Source organism: Erinaceus europaeus, chromosome 18, assembly GCF_950295315.1.
Source record: "Erinaceus europaeus chromosome 18, mEriEur2.1, whole genome shotgun sequence".
Classification (NCBI taxonomy): domain Eukaryota; kingdom Metazoa; phylum Chordata; class Mammalia; order Eulipotyphla; family Erinaceidae; genus Erinaceus; species Erinaceus europaeus.
In genome coordinates, this window is record NC_080179.1 from 211705 (window position 1) to 235893 (window position 24189).

General features: G+C 44.6%; 1 protein-coding gene across 1 annotated transcript in view; it reads right to left on the bottom strand.

The window, feature by feature from the left end:
* Nucleotides 1–24189, bottom strand: part of CCDC150 (coiled-coil domain containing 150) — a 73777-nt gene that overhangs the window by 37210 nt on the left and 12378 nt on the right. The window contains exons 6-14 of the mRNA XM_060177534.1: nucleotides 22052–22168; nucleotides 20726–20855; nucleotides 17211–17254; nucleotides 14445–14537; nucleotides 10212–10319; nucleotides 6759–6883; nucleotides 6339–6516; nucleotides 5775–5843; nucleotides 2446–2559 (exon numbers count right to left, since the gene is read on the bottom strand). Of these exons, the coding sequence (XP_060033517.1) occupies nucleotides 2446–2559; nucleotides 5775–5843; nucleotides 6339–6516; nucleotides 6759–6883; nucleotides 10212–10319; nucleotides 14445–14537; nucleotides 17211–17254; nucleotides 20726–20855; nucleotides 22052–22168 (978 nt within the window). The remainder of the gene's footprint in view (nucleotides 1–2445; nucleotides 2560–5774; nucleotides 5844–6338; nucleotides 6517–6758; nucleotides 6884–10211; nucleotides 10320–14444; nucleotides 14538–17210; nucleotides 17255–20725; nucleotides 20856–22051; nucleotides 22169–24189) is intronic.

The following is a 24189-nucleotide window of genomic DNA, read 5'->3' on the forward strand; positions in this document are numbered from 1 at the left end:
CTAGGGTTTTATATCCAACTTCGGTGACATTGACAAAGATGAAAACGTGTGTATGTAGGGGCACAGATACAAACAGACACATTTGTGTGTGAAGTCAGGATCTCATAACGACATACGCAATTTCACCATTCTCAGATTAACTTTTCATTCAGGTAAGAGACAAAGGAGAAAGACAGAGAGACACACAGCACTGGAGTGCCCCCTGGTGCTGTGTGGCTCTCCACCTGGTGCAGGAGTCTGCATCTGTTCTTTGTGCATGGGACGCCAGGTGCCCTGACAGGTAAGCTGTCTCTGGCCTGGGGAAACATAAGAGTTATTTCTCACTATGCCCCACACAGCTGTGACTATTCAGCAGCCATCTCTCTGCCCGTGCCAAGCCCTTTATGCCAAGTATGCTGACTTCAACAAGCTTCCAAGGAAAAGCAAAACCAACACTCCAGACTGGACTGCTACAAGGCAACGCACGATCAGTTGCCCCTCTGTTCAGAATAACGACAGCACAGTTTTCTGCAGGACTGGACACACTAGGTGGAGCAATATGCCCCCATGATAGTTGCCTTGACGAGAACTGGGTCATTTTCCACCTGAGACGTTCCGAGATTAAAGCCTATGGACAAAACTAGTCCAGTAAGAAAAAGTGGGCCAAGGAAATAAACAGTCTGAGATACACATGGCCCACAGACACATGAAAAAATGCTCCACTTGACTTATCATTAAAACTATGCTGAGCTACCATCTACCAGCTGAGAGAAGGGCTTCCGTCAGCAGACTACAGTGAGCTACCATCTCACAGCTGAGAGAAGGGCTTCCATCAGCAGACTACAGTGAGCTACCATCTCACAGCTGAGAGAAGGGCTTCCATCAACAGACTACAGTGAGCTACCATCTCACAGCTGAGAGAAGGGCTTCCGTCAGCAGACTACAGTGAGCTACCATCTCACACCTGAGAGAAGGGCTTCCGTCAGCAGACTACAGTGAGGTACCATCTCACACCTGAGAGAAGGGCTTCCGTCAGCAGACTACAGTGAGCTACCATCTCACACCTGAGAGAAGGGCTTCCGTCAGCAGACTACAGTGAGCTACCATCTCACACCTGAGAGAAGGGCTTCCGTCAGCAGACTACAGTGAGCTACCATCTCACAGCTGAGAGAAGGGCTTCCGTCAGCAGACTACAGTGAGCTACCATCTCACAGCTGAGAGAAGGGCTTCCATCAGCAGACTACAGTGAGCTACCATCTCACAGCTGAGAGAAGGGCTTCCATCAACACACTACAGTGAGCTACCATCTCACACCTGAGAGAAGGGCTTCCATCAACACACTACAGCGAGGTTCCATCACTGTAGGGCTTCCATCAACAAACCAGGAAAGGACAGGTGTCGGAGAGGTTGTGGAGAAAAGGGGCTCTGCTTCACTGCTGGGAATGCAGGCTGGGGCAGTCCTTTTGGAGACTGGTGGAGAGCCCTTAAACAAATAAAAATGGAAGTACCTTATGACCCAGCAACGCCACTCTTAGGCATTTATCCAGTGGACACTCAAACGCTAATTAGAAGGGACACATGCGGGGGTCGGGCGGTGGCGCAGTGGGTTAAGCGCATGTGGCGCAAAGCGCAGGGACCGGCGTAAGGATCCTGGTTCGAGCCCCCGGCTCCCCACCTGTGGGGGAGGGAGTCGCTTCACAGGCGGTGAAGCAGGTCTGCAGGTGTCTGTCTTTCTCTCCCCCTCTCTGTCTTCCCCTCCTCTCTCCATTTCTCTCTGTCCTATCCAACAACGAATTGCGTCAACAAGGGCAATAATAATAACCACAACGAAGCTACAACAAGGGCAACAAAAGGGGGGAAAAATGGCCTCCAGGAGCAGTGGATTCATGGTGCAGGCACCGAGCCCAGCAATAACCCTGGAGGAGGAAAAAAAAAAAGAAGGGACACATGCACCCCATGTTCATAGCTCTCCTTCCCTCTGTTCTAGCCAATAAAATGGAAAAATAAAAATAAAAATGGCCACAGAAATCAGTGGATGTGTAGTGCTGGTACTGAGCCCCAGCGATAGCCCTGAGGGAAAAAAAAGTTGAGCAGCTTTTGGGCTTGGACAGTACTTGGACAGGAGAAATTCTATTTATTAATTATTGTGTAATAGATGGAGTTAAAGAGGAAAAAGACAAGTTTGGCTTCATAATATTTGGAAATGACAATATCTAAAAACCACAGGAGTATCTGTGCTCTTCTTCAGTATCATGTATTTTCACATTTCATAGCTGCCTTGAATTCCTGTTTTAAAATCTTTATTGTTTGAATACATAGGGATTTCTGCCATAGTTAGCCTGAATCAGTCAGGACTCAGCAGCAGTTATGAAAACAGCAGATGAAGGGAACCAGCTGTCTGGCTTCCGCTTTTATTTAATCTCGTCAGACGCTCCTTTCCCCTCTGACTGACCTTTGCATACCCACCCCATGGTAGTCGGAAGCGTCTTGCTGCAGCTCTAGAGAAGCCAGCTGGCCCTCTAGGTGTTTGTTCCTCTTCTCTACAGCCTGTAAGCTGTGGGTCAGTGTGTCTGCATCCACCTTTGAAAAAAGAAATGTGCTGATGCCAGATCCAAGGACAGCAGCTTATTCAGAAATGTCACTTTGTAACTGAAATAGAAGACATCTTTCCTAAAGATAATGAATTTGTATCCAGTTTCTTTTCTTTCTTTTTTTTGTATACAATTTCTTAAGCAGACTTTCAAGTGTGAAATGTGCCATATCACTGAGGTTGTCTGTGATACAACATAGCTTTTAAAATTGTTATTTATAAAAAGGAAACACTGACTAAACCATAGGATAAGAGGGGTACAACTCCACACAATTCCCACCACCAGAACTCCTTATCCCATCCCCTCCCCTGACAGCTTTCCTATTCTCTATCCCTCTGGGAGTATGGACCCAGGGTCATTGTGGGATGCAGAAGGTGGAAGGTCTGGCTTCTGTAATTGCTTCCCTGCTGAACATGGGTGTTGACAGGTGGATCCATACTCCCAGCCTGCCTCTCTCTTTCCCTAGTGGGGCAGGGCTCTGGGGAAGCGGGGCTCCAGGACACATTGGTGGGGTTGTCTGTCCAGGGAAGTCTGGTTGGCATCACGATAGCATCTGGAACCTGGTGGCTAAAAAAATGAGTTGACATACAAAGCCAAACAAATTGTTGATTAATCATGAACTAAAGGCTGGAACAGTGCAGATGAAGAGTTGGGGGGAGGGTCTCCGTTTTGTAGACAGCTAGTAGGCCTATTTTAGTTATATTCCAAAGAGCCTATGACTATTAGTTTTTGGTTTTTTTTTTTTTTTCTGAGCCTGATATCTGATATGCAGGTGGATCCAAGTTATTGTCTGGGGAGGTGATGTCATGGCTGGAAAAAGGACCAGAAAGCTGGATCATGGAAGAGAGTAGCTCTCAAATATGGGAAAGCTGTATAAATATTGTTGACTATAAAACCCATCAATTTGATCTGATCTGGGGACAACATAGTTTTTTAAAGTTTTGTGGCTTTGGAGAAGATGCTTCAAGTTTCGTTGAATTGGGATTGAAAGCTCCCATTTCATTGCTCAAAAAACACTGCATCACTGGAAGGATTGGCACTGCTTCCTAAGAAAATCAAATTAATGACTTTGATACAATAAAAAATTTGCAAAGTGGGGGCTAGGTGGTGGCACACCCAGTTAAGTGCACATAGTACAAAGCAGGAGGACCCCCACATGGATCTGGGCTTGAGCCCCTGGCTCCCCACCTGTGGGCTGGGGGAAGCTTCATAAGCAGTAAAGCAAGTCTGCAGGCGCCTTTCTCTCTCCTGTATCTATCTCCCTTTCTCTCTCTCAGTTTCTCTCTGTTCTATCCAATAAAATGGAAAAAAGAAAAAGGCCACCAGGAGCAGTTGAATAACCTTGGAGGCAGAAAAAAACTGGAAAGCAAAACTTCCTTTTTCAATTAAAACCTCACAGGATAGAAAAGCGTTAAAGTCACACGAGTAAGTCTCTCTCTCTCTCTTTCTTTCTTTCTTCTTTCTTTCTTTCTTTCTTTCTTTCTTTCTTTCTTTCTTTCTTTTTTGGCCAGGGATACACAATGTAGTGGAGAACTTAGAAGAAATCTATATCAGACTCACCTGACAGTAACTAGAAACTCAGAGACTTCTGAACATAAGCTGGAATAAAATCTTCACCATTTTTTAAAATTTAAAAATATATATATATATATATATTTTTTTTTTTCCCTTTTGTTGCCCTTGTTGTTTAACATTGTTGTGGTTATTGATGTCATTGTTGTTGGATAGGACAGAGAGAAATGGAGAGAGGAGGGGAAGAGAGAGGGGGAGAGAAAGACAGACACCTGCAGACCTGCTTCACCGCCTGTGAAGTGACTCCCCCGTAGGTGGGGAGCCAGGGGCTCGAACTGGGATCCTTACTGTGGTCCTTGTGCTTTGCGCCACGTGCACTTAACCTGCTGTGCCACCGACCAGACTCCCAATCTTCACCATTTTTGAAACAACTTTCTCAGACGTTCTTCTTCTTTATATATATTTATTTATTCCCTTTTGTTGCCCTTGTTGTTTTATTGTTGTAGTTATTATTATTGTTGCTGCCATTGTTGGATAGGACAGAGAAATGGAAACGAAGGGGGATACAGAGGGGGAGAGAAAGACAGACACCAGCAGACCTGCTTCACTGCTTGTGAAGTGACCCCCCTTCAGGTGGGGAGCCAGGGGCTTGAACTGGGATTCTTACTCTGGTCCTTGAGCTTTGTGCCACGTGCGCTTAACCCGCTGCGCTGCCGCCTACTCCCAGAAGTTCTTATATATTCTATCTCCTTACCCTTGACTTAGAGAAGGGCGGAGAAACACAGCCTCATGTTACATAATGCTCTTTTTCCAGAGAAGGTATTTAGGGTATTTTGGTTTTTGGACACCACATACACCTTACCTGATAATATTTTCACAACATTCCATATTTGGGATCCTTGTTTTAGTCATTTGTCATTCCTCAGCATTAAAAAATAATCTTAATGTTCTTAGTGAATACAAAGATGGCTCCTTAAGTAAATTCAATCTACTATATATCTGATTTTTAGAAAAATAAAAAAGACTATAAAATTGGTGTGATGACCATCACTAGTAATGTGTGCGCTCAACCACGTGCCACTGCCTGGCCCCACCCACCATAATTTTTCAGTTTTGTTTTTTTGTCTGCTTCTTTTTCACCACCACCACCACCATTGTTTCTGGGGCTCTGTGCCTACACAAGGAGTCCACTGTTCCCCTCCAGCCATCCCCCATCCCTTCCTTTTTTCTTTTTACTTGCTGGGACAGACAGAAATGGAGGGAGGGACAGAGAAGGTGAGAAGGAAAGTTGTGCAGCCCGGCTTCAGCCACTTGTGAAGCTTCCCCGGCGGGTGGGGGCTGGGGGCTCGAACCCTGTTCCCTACGCATGATAACACGCATTCTGCTGGGCGCCCACTGGCCGGCCCCAGTTTTCAGTTTCACGAGTCAGTCTGGTTATCACTATTTTATAGGGTTTTTTGCAAGTGTCTGTCTCAGCTCTCTGTACTGCACACACACACATATATTAACAGCTGGGTAGTGAGCGGCACACCTAGCTGGATGCATGCTGTCATGCCGTGAGCGTACTCATAAAATCTTACTTTGTAAAGTTTCATAAAAATTGAACAGCATATCTCCTCGACAGGATACGCCAACACAGGAGACACAGTACAGAAGAAGAGGAAAAGCCAAAAAATAATGTAAAATGCATACCTTGCATTTAGCTAATTCTTTTTCTAAACTGCATCTTTCTTCAGCTCTTTCTTTTTCTGTTCTATCAACCTGCAAAGGGGGAACAGAAACGGGTCAATGGTAAAGTCATGGCCAGGACCTACTGCAGAAGAAGATAGAGCCAGCACGCCAGCTGATGGCTCCATGGCAGAAAGCAGGTCCCGTCCTCCCAGTGAAGGGGTCACCCCAGGAGTCTCTGAGACAGAGCGGACTTCGCAGATATCCCTGGAACTAGAAAGGCACGTCTGGCCGGCAGACTCTCCTGCCCTCTCCCTTGCGGGAGTCGGCTTCTAAGCCCCAGTCCACGTATCTGAGCTGTGGCGTTTAGTCAGCGGTGTCACGCGCTGTGCGAGAGGAGGCTCCGTGTTCTCACAGCAGCAGAAGGCACAATGTAAAGACACCGCTCAGCCCCCCAAACGTCACTTTCCTGGGGCAGCTTAAGCAAGCCGCACGAGGGCTGCCTGCTCATGTTTTGAACTTCGAATATAAACGCAGGGCAAGGTCATCAGCACAGCCAGGAGGGGACACAAACAGGCCTCTACCCACCTCCTCCTGGAGCCTCTCTCTCTCCTCAATCAAGGACTTCCTCTCCCTTGCTGCTGCTTCCAGCTCTCCCTGCAGTCTTGCAATGGCTGTCTCCAGCAGCTCCTTCTGTGCAGCTGCCCTCCTCTCAGTGTCCTCTGCTTTCTGGGTCCACTGGCTGAGCTCCAGGAGTTGCTGATTCCTCAGGAGAGGACAGGACACAGAAACTTCAGTGGGAAAGACGCTTATGTTTCTTAATTTAAAGTTAACAGACTAAAGATTCTGTTTTTTTTTTAAGAGTGGTGACCAAGGTGTTCAGTAAAACTAGCTCTTTTTCATTTTCCCTCTGAAGCAGAGCAGCAAAGGCAGAATTGAATATTTTCACTCAGGAAGTACAAGTGTGAGGACAAAGAAAGCGTGCGAAGCTGCACACAGCTGACTTACAGATGTGCTTGGAGACGGGCCTTCTCAGTCTGAACAGCCTGCAGCTCATTTGTGATGCTGGCATGGGCGGCATCCAGCAGCAAGTTCTGCTCTTGAAATGTCTGTGTTATCATCTTCTGTTCCACCTGTGTGTCAGAAGTGACATTACAAGTCGAGATGCCAGACAGTCATTTAATAAGGTGCCGTTTAGAATAACTCACCAGGGCTGGGGAGACAGCTTAATGGCTCTGCAGAACACTCTCCTGCCTGAGGCTCTGAGGTCCCAGGTTCAATCCCCAGCGCCACCAAAAGCCAGAGCTGAGCAGTCTAACTCTTTCTCCTTCTCACTCATGAAAATAAAGATAATGAATTTATCTACAAAGAACAAGTTTTACTTAAATTGACTATTTTTTTCTTTTTTGATTAAATTTTATTTATTGGATTGAAACAGAAAGAAGGGAGGGGAGGGCTGAAAGGGAGATGGGGGGCCAGGTGGTGGCGAACCTGGCTGAGCGCACATGTTACGGTGCGCAAGGACCCGGGTTCGAGCCCCCCAGTCCCCACCTGCAGGGGGAAAGCTTCACACGTGGTGAAGCAGAGTTGCAGGTGTCTCTCTCTCTCCCTCTCTATCACCCCCTTCCCTCTCGATTTCTGACTGTCTCTATCCAGCAAATAAATAAAGATAAAAAAAAATTTTAAAAAAGAAAGGCAGACAGAAGGAGAGACACCTGCAGCCCTGTTTCACTGCTGGTGAAACTCCCCCTACAAGTGGGGCCTAGGGGCCGGTCTTTGCACACTGTAGCATCTGTGCTCAACCAGGTGCACCACTACCTGCCCCATAAATGAGCTATTTTTGAAAAGGATATTTAGTGTCCGCCTTCTTCTCTGTCCTCACAGCGAACTGACCACAGTCTTAGCATTTTATAGCTTTACTGATGACCAGGTAAATAAGGACATTATTTACCCAGTCAGCTATAGAGTGGATGGAACTTTTTATTTCTCTTGTCAGCAGGGTCACAACTCCCTGTGGATTTCTTTTTCTTTCTTTCTTTTTCCTTTGGTAGAGAATAAGGGACAGATGGAGAGAGCGAGAAACAGAGAGAAGGAGAGACACCTGCAGCCCCACCTCACTGCTCAGGAAGTTTTCCCCTGCAGGTGGGGAATGAGGGCTTGGGCCTGGGTACTCAAACATGGTGACGTGTATACTCCTGGGTGTGCCACCATCCAGCCCCTGATGAAACTCCTTTTTTTTCCAATTAGTTTATTTATAAAATGCAAACACTGACAAGACCATAGGCTAAGAGGGGTACAATTCCCACCACCAGAGTTCCGCATCCCATTCCCTCCCGATAACTTTCCTATTCTTTATCCCCACGGGAATATGGACCCAGGGTGCAGAAGGTGGAAGGTCTGGCTTCCGTACCAATGCATGCACTTCTGCATTTATTACTTAAAATGACATTTATTCTGGTAACATGCATCTACATACTGATAACATACATGATATCATTAGCATTTCATTAATTTTTAGTTTCTCTGCATTTTTGTTAATTTTTAATTTTAAAAAGGAAACATTGACAAAACCATAGGATAAGAGGGGTACAACTTTGCACATTTCCTACCACCAGACCTCCGTATCCCATCCCCTCCCCTGGCAGCTTTCCTATTCTTTATCCCCCTGGGAGTATGGACCCAGGGTCATTGTGGGATGCAGAAGGTGGAAAGTCTGGCTTCTGTAATTGCTTCCCCGCTGAACATGGGCGTTGACAGGTTGATCCATACTCCCAGCCTGTCTCTCTCTTTCCCTAGTGGGGCAGGGCTCTGATGAAACTCTTAATATGAACATAGTTTCAGCGATATGAAGTCACATGAGAGAGATTGTTGGTAGACTTCTTGTATATGTCACGAAAAATAAAACAATACTCAAGTAAGCGAAGTGGAACTGCATCTGCCAACAGCGAAACTGCCTCAGCTTCATGGGCGTCACGCCGAGTAGCCTGTGTGGCTTCCTCCCGAAAGCTGAGGGCATCCAGCAATACGATCACAGTGAAGTGTTGGGACTGCTCTGCACATTCATCTTCTCTGGCTCATTACTTTGGAATTAATTACCATATCAAAGACAACACTTTGACACATGACTGGTATCTATAGCTTATAAGGATTTTGCAAATACAGCACACAGTGATTACTTTGTTGGTGCATGGAAATGCACTTAGATGTGAAATGACATTTTTTTTTAATTTTTATTTTTACCAGAGCACTGTTCAGCTCTGGCTTATGGTGGCGTGGGGGATTGAACCTGGGACCTTGGAGCCTCAGGCATGAGAGTCTGTTTGCATAACCATTGTGCTATCTACCCTCCGCCTGTGTAGTGACATTTTAAAACCACTTTTAGGGCTGGTGAAGTAGCTCACTGGGACAGTGCGCTGTTTTGCCGTGTGTGAGACCCAAGTTCGAGCCTGACCCCACTGCACTGAAGGAAGCTTTGGTGGGGTCGGTCTCTCTCTCTCTCTGACTCTCTCTATAAAAACAAAACAAGGGGGTCGGGCGGTGGCGCAGTGGGTTAAGCGCACGTGGCACAAAGCGCAGGGACCGGCATAAGGATCCCGGTTCGAGCCCCCGGCTCCCCACCTGCAGGGGAGTCGCTTCACAGGCGGTGAAGCAGGTCTGCAGGTGTCTGTCTTTCTCTCCTCCTCTCTGTCTTCCCCTCCTCTCTCCATTTCTCTCTGTCCTATCCAACAACAAAGCAACGTCAAAAATGGCAATAATAACCGCAACGAGGCTGCAACAACTAGGGCAACAAAAGGAGAAAAAATGGCCTCCAGGAGCGGTGGATTCATGGTGCAGGCACCGAGCCCAGCAATAACCCTGGAGGAAAAAAAAACAAAAAACAGAAAACCAAAACCCTATTTTTTAAAAGAAATTTTAATATTTATTTATTTATTTTCTCTTTTGTTGCCCTTGTTTTTTTATTGCTGTAGTTATTATTATTGTTGTTACTGATGTCACTGTTGTTGGATAGGACAGAGAGAAATGGAGAGAGGAGGAGACATAGATAAGGAGGCTTGCTGCTAAGTGTATAAAAAAGTCAGAGGGGGCCAGGCGGTAGTGAGCACAGCGGGTTAAGCACACATGACATGAAGCACAAGGGCCAGCTCAAGAATCCTGGTTCAAGCCCCGCCTCCCCACCTGCAAGGGGATCACCTCACAAGCGGTGAAGCAGGTCTGCAAGTGTCTGTCTGTCTCTCTCTGTCTCCCCCCTCGATTTCTCTCTGCCCTATCCAACAACAATAACAACAACAACAATAGCAAGGGCAACAAAATGGGGAAAATGGCCTCCAGGAGCACTGGATTCAAGGTGCAGGCACTGAGCTCCAACAACAACCCTGGAGGCAATCAATCAATCAATCAATCAATAAGTAAGTAAATAAGTATCTTGTGAATCTTCTAAAAGAAGAAGTCATATGGCAGTACCTGCAGCATGGCTTGGTGGTCAGCAATGATCCTGGCGTTCTCCACACTGACAGTCTGCAGCATGCTGTTCAGCTCGGAACACTTCCTAGCCAGCTGGTTATTCAGCGCCTGGAGAGCACACACAGTGACCCAGACTTGCCTCAGAAGACTTTACCGGTGGATCATTACGCTTCATGGTTCCGCGGCTTCTCACGGTGAGTGGGGGCTTTAACTTATCTCCAGTTACATCAGAGTTGAAGATACTTTCAAATACTTGGAATCAGCGATATGCGATTAAATAATGAAGACATCTGTCAATGTGGTGGAGCAAATGAAGTGTCTGGCAGTTTACCAATCAAAGCCACTGACAGCTGGGTGGCGTTGACAGTGTAGGCCTCTGGCTAAGGTGATGGAAAGCGACTCCCAAACTAGATGGTGGGCATTCAGAATTATTTAGCTGTTGATGCACATACTTAAGTTCCTTTATCTATTGTCTATTAGTGTTCATAACAGAAAAATACATAATTATATTTGGATGATTTTTTACAAGGATATTTGAAAAGGTTCTTGTGTTTCCATGGACAAATCTTTTTTTAAAATTTTATTTATTTTTATTATTGGGAAGAGACAGAATTTGAGAAGGGAGGGGGAGACAGAGAGGGGGAAAGAGACACCTGCAGACCTGCTTTATTACTTGCAAAGCTTCCCCCCTGCAGGTGGGGGCCAGGGGCTTGAACCTGGGTTCTTGTGCATGGTAATGTGAGCACTTAACCAGGTGGCCACCACTTGGCCCCATGAACAAGTTCTTTAAAAATACAGCTTGCTCTGAATTAAAGGATCAGTAGAACTAAAAAAAAAAAAAAAAATGCACAAGAACATCTAGATAAATGAAAAGTTATCTAGAAAGCACCACAAGTGGTGTAGATAACACAGTAGTTAAGAATACATCCAGGGTGGTCCGGGAGGTGGCGCAGCGATAAAGCTTTAGACTCTCAAGCATGAGGTCCCGAGTTTGATCCTCGGCAGTACAAGTACCAGAGTGATGTCTGGCTCTCCTCCTTTCTCATAAATAAATAAAATCTTAAAAAAAGAGAGAATACATCCAGGGATATTTTAAAGATATCACCGGATGTACCAATTATTTACCTGGAACTCCTAAGGCTGAAAAAAGAGAATGCATATTCATTCAAATAAAAGACAACAAAGAGAAAGACAAATAAGAGCAGATTTCACTGAACAGGTGCAGCTTGGTGATACGAGAATCCGGCATGAAGCCCAGCCAGTCTATCTTGGCGTTACTCTCGATCGCACTCTGTCATTTCACAAACATCTCATAAAAACTGCAGCAAAGGTGGGCGCGAGGAATAACATCATTGCAAAGACTGGCCAGCTCCTCATGGGGCACGAGCGCTGCCACACTACGATCATCCTCTCTGGCATTATGCTATTCCACTGCAGAATACTGTGCCCCAGTATGGTTCCGTAGCCCCCATGTCCACTTGGTCGATTCCAAATTATATTCCTCCATGAGGATCATTTCTGGAACCATCCGTTCCACCCCGGTTCCATGGCTGCCAGTTCTCAGCAACATCGCCCCGCCAGATATTCGTCGGGATGTGGCATCATCTAAGTTCATTTCCCACGTCTACGCTCGACCGGACCTGCCAATATATGCGGATATCTTCGCCCACCCTGTCCAACGCTTGACGTCTCGTCACCCAATCTGGTCCCCTACGCCTACACTGAACTTCTCTGTTCCAGACTCTTGGAAACAGAGCTGGCAGTCAGCTGAGGTCAAGAACAAACACCTCATCACAGACCCCTGCGAGCGTCCACCCGGCTCTGACCTAGCACGTTATGATCGGGCCCTCCTCAATCGCTATCGAACAGGCCATGGCCGGTGCGCCGCTATGTTCCATCGCTGGGGAGCCAGAGACGACCCGAACTGCCCCTGCGGCTCCAGACAGACTATGACCCACATAGTCAACGACTGCCACCTCTCCAGATTCAAAGGAGGTCTCGAAACTTGACATCAGGCTCAACCTGACGCTGTTGACTGGCTACGGAAGAAGGGCAAACGCTAGAAGAAGAAACTGAACAGGTGGGGTCTAGCAATAATCTAATAACAGGAAGGGAAAGCACAAGGTGCAAGTTAAGACCTGGACTGGTGTGCTGTGTTGCACCAGCACACAGACTCTGGGAAAGGAGGAGGGTGGGGGCAGGGGCGCTGGGGTCCTAATGTGCAGACGCCTCCCATGAGCAGACGAGAGATTGTTCCCAGGGGTCAACCACTGTATTATAATCCTCTAACTCCCAAATAAAATCATTAGAAAACAAAGAAAAATGGAAAAACAAAAGAAACAAATAAAAACTACTTTGAAGGAATCTTCTTTCAATAAGCCAGGGAGAGAGGGAAGAATATAGTGACCTCATTATAGGTGAAGTTTGAGAATCAAAGAGTGCCAACGAATGAACTGTAAACCATTAGCCAACCCCCCAAAAAAAATCCGAGGCAGAGAAAACACTGGTGAAACAGACTAGCTGTGCTCTCGTCAGCAGTCACGCACTGTACAAGGGAGGTGGGGAGGGACACCTGGCACTGGGGACCCAGTGCACAACAGTGGAGGATGACTTCAGCTGTTGGGTGCGGTGTGCAGACACCTATCAAGGGGAGAGGGAACACTGTACCTCTGTGACAACTGCCTTGTAAAGGGACCGCATCACGGTTCCGCAAAAGACTTTCATGCGTGAGGCGCCATGGTCCCACGTCAATCCCCAGCATCACCATCAGCTGGAGCTGAGCAGTGCTCTGGTCTTTCTCTCATTCAAATAAAATATCTCAGGGCAGACAGTAGATAGAATAATGCTTATGCAAAGAAACTCGAGCCTAAGGCTTCAAAGTCCCAGGTTCAATCCCCTCACTACCATAAGTCAGAGCTGAGAAGTGCTATGGTAAAAAAAAAAAATAATAAAAAAAATAAAATATCTCAGAAAAAAAAAATGACAACCCACAACTGTCTTGAAAATTGTAATTTTCCCTAGTAGGGCGATTTAAAAATAGCCCGTTTCCGTTAGAGACAGAGGTCAGCCTCTCTGTATATCTTCTTCCTTATCATTGTTTTTCAAGACTGAGTCCACTGTTACTGAGATAGAAGAAACCCAACCCCAGAGAATCACTCAGGCATGTGGTGCCTGAGAGAGGAAGCCCAGGACCCCAAGTCTGCACCCTGCACTGTGCCATCTCCTCACCCACTTCCTGGTCTTTAAAACAGGGCTGATAATGTTTTTGTTAACAGTGTTATGATGAGGATGACAGTTTAGTAACAAAATGCTTACAACTGTGCCTGTAAGAGTAGTAGTAGTTATTTTACCAAAAACACCTTCGTTTTGTAATTTCTTTGTCATAAAGCATAGCATCACCAATTCTTTTTAATATTTATTTATTCCCTTTTGTTGCCCTTGTTTTATTGTTGTAGTTATTGATGTCATTGTTGTTGGACAGGACAGAGAGAAATGGAGAGAGGAGGGGAAGACAGAGAGGGGGAGACAAAGACAGACACCTGCAGACCTGCTTCACCGCCTGTGAAGAGACTCCCCTGCAGGTGGGGAGCCGGGGGCTCGAACTAGGATCCTTATGCTGGTCCTTGTGCTTTGTGCCACCTGTGCTTACCGCCCGATCCCAGCATCACCAATTCTAACACTGAAATGATCTCAGTTCACTAACAAATACAGCTCTAAAATGACAGGATTTCCTTGACTCCTATAAGAAATAGCTTTAGTTTGCCTAAACAGTTGTTGACTCTTCTCTGAATATGCCTATAATAATGTGTAACAGCAGTAATATGGGTCCAAGTCCCTGGTCCTCCTTCACCTGCAGGGGGCTAGCTTCATGAATGGTGAAGAAATGCTACAGGCATCTTAGTTTTCTCTTCCCTTCTCTATTTTCCCCTCCTCTCAATTTCTCTCTGTCCTATCAAATAAAAACAATAAATATAGAAAGAAAATTGTTTATTTTTAAATATTTATTTATTCCCTTTTGCTTCCCTTGTTGTTTTATTGTTGTAGTTATTATTGTTGTCGTTGTTGGATAGGACAGAGAGAAATGGAGAGAGGAGGGGAAGACAGAGAGGGGGAGAGGAAGACAGACACCTGCAGACCTGCTTCACCGCCTATGAAGTGACTCCCCTGAAGGTGGGGAGCCGGGGGGCTTGAACTGGGAAGAAAGAAAATTGTTTTTTAAAAAAAATAATTTACCTGTGTTTTTTCTGATGCTTCATGGAGATCTGTTATTTCAGACTTCAAATATGCATTTTTTTCATGTTCCTTGTCAAAAGACACCTGCATATTCTATAGAGAAATTTTGTTCAGTCTTACTTACACTTAAAACCATTACATGTATCTTTGTCAAAACTCTTTTTCAGACACACCAGCACATGGGACAAACTGCCCACAGACGCCCTACTCCCCAGAGACGAGCTTCCACAGCAGCTGCCCTCCCCAAGGAAGCTGCTTAGGGTTTCAAGCTGCAATCAGGTCTCGAAGGTGCACAGTTCTAATCTTGAAAGCCAGGGGGCAGGCTGTACCTACTTCTGCACTTTGATCCTCTCCTTGCAAAACTCAGGTTAGAGGTAAGGGACTTGTAAGAGCCGGGTAGAAGTCGCAGTGGCAGCTCCCCTGAAGGTCTGCAGATTGCTAAGAGCTGCACTGCTGGGCAGCCACACTGGAGTTCAGTCTCTAAGCAACGGAGCCTGTGGCCAGGCCAGAGCAGGAGAGCTCTAACTGCCCCTAGCCAGCTACAAATGTGGGCCTGGGCTTATCAAGAACGTGGCTGAGACAGCATAAGGGCTATGCAAGGAACTCATGCCCGGGGCCTCGCCCATTAGAAGGGGTGGGCCTGTCCTGTGCCCTTGCTGGTCCAGGGCCTGCCAGGCTATGCACCGTGCCAGCCCCGGAGTGTGTGTGCCGTCACTACCTAGGACTGAGCTTCCCAGCCTCCTTGTCCATAACGGTCTTAGCACTTGCACGTTTGAGCTCCTGTAGCTGCTACCCAGACTGACCTGACCTCAAGCACAGACCTGTAAGCGGAGAGGCCAGTACAGAAGCCACAACTCCTGTCTTCTGCACCCCAAAAATAACTTTTGTCCATGCCCCCAGAGGGAGGAAATGTTAGGGGAGACAACCAGAGGGCTCTGGGACCCAATTCCACTGAGACCTGAAAAGTTTACCATCAGGAATCTTTGTTTTTATATCATCACTGAAAAGGAAGAGAAGAGGGAAAAGGAAGAACACTCAGAAGTAGCAACAGGTGTAGGTGTGGCTTCGAAAGGAAGTGAAGTCAGGGCCATAGAAAAAGGGGCTTGTATTGTTACATGGAAAACTGAGAAATGCTATGCATGTACAAACTATTGTATTTACCGTCGAATGCAAAACATTAATTTCCCAATAAAAACATTAAAAGAAAAAAATAAAAAGTGGGCAAAAATAAATATAAGATAGTTACAGACAGAAAGATAGAAAGTTAACCCGTATCTGTGACATTGGGAGAACCACTGCCATTTCCAATGGAGGCAGTGGGGACACGGAAATGTGGTGGAGGGGACAGTGTGGAGTTATACAGCAATGTTAAATCACTAATAAAAAATTAAAAAGAAAAACCAAGGAACTCATAAAGGAACTCCCACTGACTTTTCAACAGGAAACTTGAAGGGCCTGAAGGGACTGGCGGCGTCACTAAAAATGTGAATGGAAAAGACCCGGTTAGGCCGCCTGGCACTCAGGCTTGAAGGAGTGATGAGGCGCTTTGCAGACTAGCCAGCCATTGTTAAGGGAAATCGTTCCCACTAAACCGGCCTATAGGGAATGGTAAAGGGACTTACACACGAGGCAAACACTCAATGATCCCACAGGTATGGGGTGATGTATCTACATCGAATCTAGCTCTATCTGATCTGGATCAATAGCTCCATATATCTATTTACTCTATCAAATCTATATCAATATTTATATCTAATATGTCAATATCTATATCTAATCTATATCAATATAAATATTTATATCTAATATATAAATATCTATATTTAATCTATCAAATCTGTATCAATATTTATATCTAATATATATCAATATCTATATCTATCTAATCTATCAAATCTCTATCAATATTTATATCTAATACATATCAATATCTATATCTATCTAATCTATCAAATCTATATCAATATTTATATCTAATACATATCAATATCTATAGGTAACTGTATCAATATCTATATGTAATTATATCAATATCCATATCTACAGGGCATTTTCAAACTAGAAAACCAAGTCAAATGAAGACCTGTAAGTTTGAATTGTAGAACCAGCCTACCAAGGGGGTGGGGGCAGGCTGAAAGGATGGAGGAGGTCTAACAGACTTCAGTGGAGGAATATTAGTATTTTGGTGGTGCTGGGGTCTAGTAGAATATTCTAAAGAGGTGTGAAAATGGGGGCATTGGATGTGGTGAAGAAGTTGTAAGGGGCCTGGTGCATGATGAAAGGGAAGTTGGGGGCAGAAATGTTTTGCAGACTGGCTGTGAGAAATTGAAGGGAATTTTTTTTTTTTACTTTTATTTTGTATTGTTGACCAGAGCCCTGCTCAGCTCTGGCTTATGGTAGTGCACAGGACTGAGCCTGGGACTATGGAGCCTCAGGCATGAGCGTCTCTGCATGACCATTATGTTGTCTCCCCCGTCTGGGGGTGAGAAATTGAACCCATGTGTCAACCACTGTACTGTAACCATGCCACACCCACAAAAAAATCTTATAAACCCATGCTGTCTCAAAAACAAAGTTAGCGATTTTTAAAAATGAACAAGAATCATTTATTTCTCTGAGGTTAAAGAGACCCTCTCCTATTTTTCTAGGAAAGCATCTTAAGAAAGGTAAACACCCACAATACAGGAAGAGACAGGATTGACCAAAACATGACTGCCTTTGTACTTTGTACGTTTATCCACTGCACCACCTTCTGGATCACCTTACCTTTTTTTCTTCAACCAACTTGGAAATGAGGTCATCTCTAGAAACTGAAAACAGAAAGTCCACATAACTACTATTATAACTTACTGCATTGAGATTTTCCTTACGTGGCATTACAGAAATGAGGAAAATACAGTATTTCTAACATTTCTGTAAGTCATGGGATTGTCAAGAAACTAAATTATAGTCACCCCAGTCATGTACAAAGATAAATAAGGTCACACTTGACATCAGACATAGATGAAAAGTCTTAGCTCACCAGAGAGAACACAATTCAAAAGCTTTGGCTAGAGAAGTGATAAACTCTAACACTCAACAGAAGCACAAAGATTATTTTAGTTGCTATTGCAGATCCAAAATATAAAACAACAACAACAAAAGACAGCTGGCTCAAAGGTATTGACAATGGGGAGAGCAAAAGGAAAACAGGCTTACAAAATGCTATGCAGAAAGAATTGTCCAGACTCCATGCAGATGTCGGGTGGAGGAGCGGGTAGGCCCAGAGAGACCCGGCGTTTAGCCTGGGTGACAGAGTGGAGGGCAGACTCTTCCACTACAGAATACGGGCACCACACAGGTTTGGGGTGTAATATGGAAGAGTAGCTGCAATGCCTGTTCTTCTTTTCCTGTTTATTATTTATTTATTTACTTGATAGGACAAAGAGAAATTGAGAGGATGGGGAGACAGAGGGAGAGAGAAAAATGGACACCTGCTTCACCGCTTGTGAAGCAGATGCCCTGCAGGTGGGGAGTGGGGGCTCACACCAGGTCCCTGTGCTTGGTGATGTGTGCGCTTAACCAGCTGCGCCACCACCGGCTCCACCTGTTTCCACCATGTGCTCAGGGTAAAAGCGCCCAGACATGCACGTTTAGTTTAGAGGTCAGACAGGTGATTCTGGGCGGCTCAGAAGGAGTGGAATCAGGCTCCTACCCATGTACAGTAGAAACACAATCAAAGGCATAAGCTTTCATGAGAATAATGCTTTTTGACTTACAGAAATTCATCATGATCTATCAGTTTTGTTTTACTTAAATGTTTTGAATGCAAGAAAGCTACAAAACAGAAAAACTCATAGGTATAATACACTCAGGAAAACTACTGTTTGAACATGAGCCCATAAACCACTTTAAAGTAAATAAATTCCAATTTAAAATGTAAAAAGTAAAAATAAACCATAAGATATATATTTGAAATTCTCACTAGTCTAAGTAAGAATGAAAAGGGAATGCTTATCTTAATTGGAAGAGCAATTTAATCACTTTAGGGGGAGAGAGACTCTGTGTGTGTGTGTGTGTGTGTGTGAGAGAGAGAGAGAGAGAGAGAGAGAGAGAGAGTGTGGGTGTGTGTGTGAAAGAATGTGTATGTGTGAGTGAGTGTGTGTGTGTTTGTGTGAGTGTGTATGTGTGAGTATGTGTGTATGTGTGAGTGTGTGAGTGTATGTATGTGTGAGTGTGTGTATGTGTGTGTGTGGGTATGTGTGTGAGAGAGTGTGTGTGTGTATGAGTGTGTGTGTGAGTGTGTATGTGTGTATGTATGTGTGAGTATGTTTTTGTGTGTGTGAGTGTGTGTATGTGTGAGTGAGTGTGTTTGTGTGAGTTAGTATGTATGTGTGAGTGTGTGTATGTGTGTGTGTGTATTTATGTGTGTTTGTGTCTCCTGCTAGTGAAACAGCAGCGTCTGAGGGCAATCCAGTGTCAGAGCACTGAATGTGCATGTCTAAGGTGTCAGAGGTCCCAGGTTCAATACTCAGCATCAGCAGTGACAAATTCAGAGTGATTCACCCCTCAACAGAAAAAGAGTACTTTGTTTTTAAAATAAATGATAAATTACCTGTTTCTATGAGAACAGGAGAGGCCCAGTTGTAGTACATGCAATGCTGTGGGTCTGCAGGTGTCTGTCTTTCTCTCCCCCTCTCTGTCTTCCCCTCCTCTCTCCATTTCTCTCTGTCCTATTCAACAATGATGACAACAACAACAACAATAAACAACAAGGGCAACAAAAGGGAAAAAATGGCCTCCAGGAGCAGTGGATTTGTAGTGTAGGCACTGAGCCCCAGCAATAACCCTGGAGGCCAAAAAAAAAAAAAAAAAGAGGTTGATCTAAACTGTAAGGTAGTTCACAGCCATTCATTTATATAAATATAGATGAACTAAAATAGACTGAAAACTGAAGAATAGAGTTTGACATGACATTACAAAACTAGGCTAAAAGAACTGACAGCTTTATTTTAACACTCTACTATCCAGTATTAAGTCTAATTTCTAGAGCTCAAATGGTCCTAATCCACAAACATTTAAAATAGACCTGATATATACATATGAGAGCTTACAATTAAGACAAACTCTATCTTGCTGCCAACATTCTCTTTTTTCCTTGGTGTCACAGAAGAAAATCAGCATTTAAAAATATTGGGGGGGGGGCAGGGGTAGACAGCATAATGGTTATGCAAAGATATTCTCATGCCTGAGGCTCCAAAGTCTCAGGTTCAATCCCCTTCACCACCATCAGCCAGACAGAACTGAGCAGTACTCTGGTAAAAATAAATAAACAAAGTAATTAATTTAAAAAAAAATATATATATATATATATATTTAGGGGGCGGGGGTAGATATAATGGCTATGCAAAGAGACTCTGATGCCTGAGGCTCCAAAGTCCCAGGTTCAATGCCCTGTACCACTCACTATAAGCCAAAGCTGATCAGTGCTCTGGTTAAAAATAAATAAATGAATAAATACATAAAATTCAGCAGAGAGATGGCATAATGGTTATGTGAAAGACTTCTGTGCCTGAGGCTTTGAAATAATAGGCTCAGTGCTCTGCACGACCACACGCCAGAGCTGAGCAGGGCTCTGGTAAAAAGAAGAAAGAAGACGAAGGAGGAGAAGGAGGAGAAGGAGGAGGAGGAGAAGTAAATAATAAAAATATTCAGGCGTATGGGAAATATCATTAACTCTGGTCCCTATAAGCATTTGGGATCTTAAAGAATTTTTTGCATGACATTTGAAAAATTAATAGAAGTGTCAATTCTCCCATAATGGATCCTTCTGTGGGCCCCTATCGGACCTGGCCCTCAATGTGAATCAGCAATGGTAGGAAATGTTCCATTCTCCGAAGGGTGGTTGGATAGCAGACTCTACACCACTCACCCGAGGATGATGGGTCCTGAAATTGGCACAGCCTGGAATGTTCCTAGCTGTGAATGTGAGCCCAGACCTACAGGGATGCAGAGGTCACACAGCCTCCTGTGCTGACTATGGGCCCCAGATGAGATCGTTGGGGTTTACAGTTAACAATATTTATACACTTTTCCCATAGCCCATGTGTATAAACTTTAACACATTTCAAAAAAAAAAAAAAAAGAAATAGGAAAGCTATCGGGGAGGGGATGGGATACGGAGTTCTGGTGGTGGGAATTGTGTGGAGTTGTACCCTCTTACCCTATGGTCTTGTCAGTATTTCCATTTTATAAATAAAAACTTTTTTAAAAGTGTTGAGTCCCAGCAACTGTTTCCATACTTAGATCAGACTTGAGCTGGGAGGCAGCAGTCTCCAGCCGTCCCTTCTGATGTTGCTCCTCTGTCAGCAGCTCCTGGGTGGTCTGTATAGAACTGTGTAGGGCAATGCAGTTTTGCTGCAAAATATGCACCTGAAATTGTATAAAAAAATTCCTTTTTTATAAGATAAAGATAGACCAGTCAATGCCCTTGTTCAGCAGGGAAGCAATTACAGAAGCCAGACCTTCCACCTTTTGCATCCCACAACGACCCTGGATCCATACTCCCAGAGGGATAGAGAATGGGAAAGCTGTCAGGGGAGGGGATGGGATATGGAGATCGGGTTGTGGGAACTGTGCGGAACTGTACCCCTCTTATCCTATGATTTTGTTAATGTCTCCTTTCTTAAATAAAAAAAAGATCTCTAACAAACTACGATATAGTACATGAGTAAGGCAAATTTTCCAATCTTAATGTCAGTGGGAAAAAAAGGGGAAGTTTAAGTGTTATAGTTAAATTTATCCAGCCTTACAGTAGTACCAGTCCCACAAATCTTGTGTGCACTCTCCAATAGCAGTCGTCCGCCACAAGCAACGACTAAGCACTCAAAATGTGGCCAAAGTGAAGAAATGAGTCTTTTATTTTCACTTTCAACACATCTAACTTCTAAGTGGCTAGTGCCTGCCACATGTTGGTAGTGCAAGCTCCAGCAATAAAGAAACACTTGCACACCCCTTCCTGTAACTTTACTGTGAAGGACAGTCATTTTTTAAAACCATAAAAATCATGTAATCCAAGTATTAGGATTTAAATTATTTATCGCCTTGGAACTTAGAATTTTAAGATGTATTACATCGAGGCACTTCATATAGTAACAATAAATAACTACACTGGAGGACAACTGCTGACATAAGTCACAGCAAGTGAAATCTGCAGTGCCGACACATTTCTGGGTTTTCGCTCATCTGTGCTCTTTGCTTCAGATATTAGTTCAATTTAATCTACTGGGAAATTCCCTCCAAACTCGATTCTGCAGTAGAGACTACAGATATGTACAACAGTAGAAAGATAACAGGAGCTAAGAGTGCGACTCTGAAGGCTGAGACTAATCTCCCTTGTACTGGCACACACATTCATAAAGTAAGAGTGACTAAATGTTACCAGAGATCTTTCTTATTTTGTACTCACTTTTAAAATTGTAATAAGAACATTAACAGATGACGACTTGAGCAAAGTGAGTAATCTAGAGGGAACAAGCAAAACCATAGGTGTAGACACAAGCACCGTGCCAGCTTCTCTCTTTTGACTTCACTGTCCTGACAGTCAGGGAGAGGAGCGTCTCATCTACCTGCTTCCGTTCCGCCTCCACGGTTGACTCCATTTCTTGTATTTTGAGCAGCATGGCTGATCCAGATTTCTCAAGAGATTCCCTGAGGTGCTTCTCCTGCGACAGTTGTCTCCTTAGCTACAGAGCAACAGTGCAGTTAGCAAGAACCAGGGAGTGTCTCAGAAACTTTAACAAGACCAGTCACCAGGAAGCCTACCAGCCACGCCACCTCTCCCCATTTCTCATTTACTTGTTACTGCTCAGAAACATGCTTTTGTTTCTTCCAATAAATAACTTTTTGAGAAGTAGAGTTGGAGCCAGGAGGTGGGGAACTGGGTGGAGCACACACACTACCAGGTGCAGAGACCCAGGTTCAAACCCTGTTCCCCCAGTGCAAAGGGAAGCCTCAGGAACCATGAAGCAGGTCTGCAGATGTCTCTTTGTCTCCCTCTTTATCTTCTCCTCCCCTCTCAACTTGTCTATGTTCTATCTAATCAAACAAATAGGAAAACGAAAACAAAAACAAAAAAAGGGGAAAATGACCATCAGGAATGGTGGGTTCACGGTGTAGGCACTGAACCCCAGCAATAACCCTGCTGGGGGAAAACAAAGAAAAATACATAATCAAATATATTGCCCTTCTCATTTTATATGTTTCCAAACTATTGGTATGCTTCTAGTTCTGCTTCTGTTACATTGCTTCACACTGTGGTCTATTTACACGGTCTTTTCTGTTACATTGGTTTGGTCTCACTCCCCCCACCTCCATCCAGGAGATTTGGTTTAGCCCTTGGTAGTTTCCTGCTTCTCCCTTCTCCCTGCCCCTAGCCTATGAACTTCCTGAGTTCCTGACTCTGCTGCCGGAAGAGAAAGATGGAGGAGCACATGGTGTGGTGATTAGGTATTGGACTGTTTGCTCGCTCGTGAATAAAGATTAAACTGCGTTCTCAGCTCAGCTACGAGTTTCTGGTCATCTGTTACCCACCCGTGAAGCCAGCCCAGCGAAAACAACACCAAACTGTGAGTTAGGATCCACCATTAAGTTTCAAGCAGCATTTAAAAGGCAGAGGTTGAAATTAAATATCTGAGCACAAAGCAAATGGTGGAAAGGGTTAAGTATCTGTGAAACGTATGTGGTGTTTCAGCAGAAAACATCTTATAATAAGCTGTTGTCAGAAACAAGTCAGGAAAACACAACTGTATGATGCTGTGTAAATTTCACACTCCCTTTCTCAAGTATTGGTAATCTATCTGCTAGTGTTCCAAAGAATTAGAGTTTTTTTAATTCATTTTTTAAAATATTTTATTTATTTATTTATTCCCTTTTGTTGCCCTGTTGTTTTATCGATGTCATTGTTGTTGGATAGGACAGAGAGAAATGGAGAGAGGAGGGGAAGACAGAGAGGGGGAGAGAAAGACAGACACCTGCAGACCTGCTTCACCGCCTGTGAAGCGACTCCCCTGCAGGTGGGGAGCCAGGGCTCGAACTGGGATCCTTAAATTGGTCCCTGGGCTTTGCGCCACCTGTGCTTAACCCGCTGCGCTACAGCCCGACTCCCTAAATTCATTTTTAATTAAACTAAAAGATCTGAATGACACATAACATTGCATTAGTTTTAATGACAATGCAGTTCCTGTGCACACACACACAATATAAAAATGATCACCACAGTAAACTTAGTTAGCACCCATCTACCACAGAAAGCCTTTTGTTTCATTCCATATGGTGAGAACTCTGACAGTAAGCTCTCTTCAGAGCTTTCAAATACACGCCACAGTACTGATAGCTACATCCGCAGCACTAAGTGTACACTCATGGGACCCGCTGACTGGATAGCCGTGTGCTACCCTCAATCCCATCTCAGGAGACTATTCATCTGTCCTGATTTCCCCCCCCCCCCCCTGGTTACTGCTGGGCTCGGTGCCTGCATTACGAATCCACTGCTCCTCGAGGCCATTTCCCCATTTTGTTGCCCTTGTTATTGTTGTAGTTATTATTGTTGTTGTTATCGGATAGGCCAGAGAGAAATGGAGAGAGGAGGGGAAGACAGAGAGGGGGAGAGAAAGACAGACACCTGCAGACCTGCTTCACCGCCTGTGAAGCGACTCCCCTGCAGGTGGGGAGCCAGGATCTTTGCGCTGGTCCTTGTGCTTTGTGC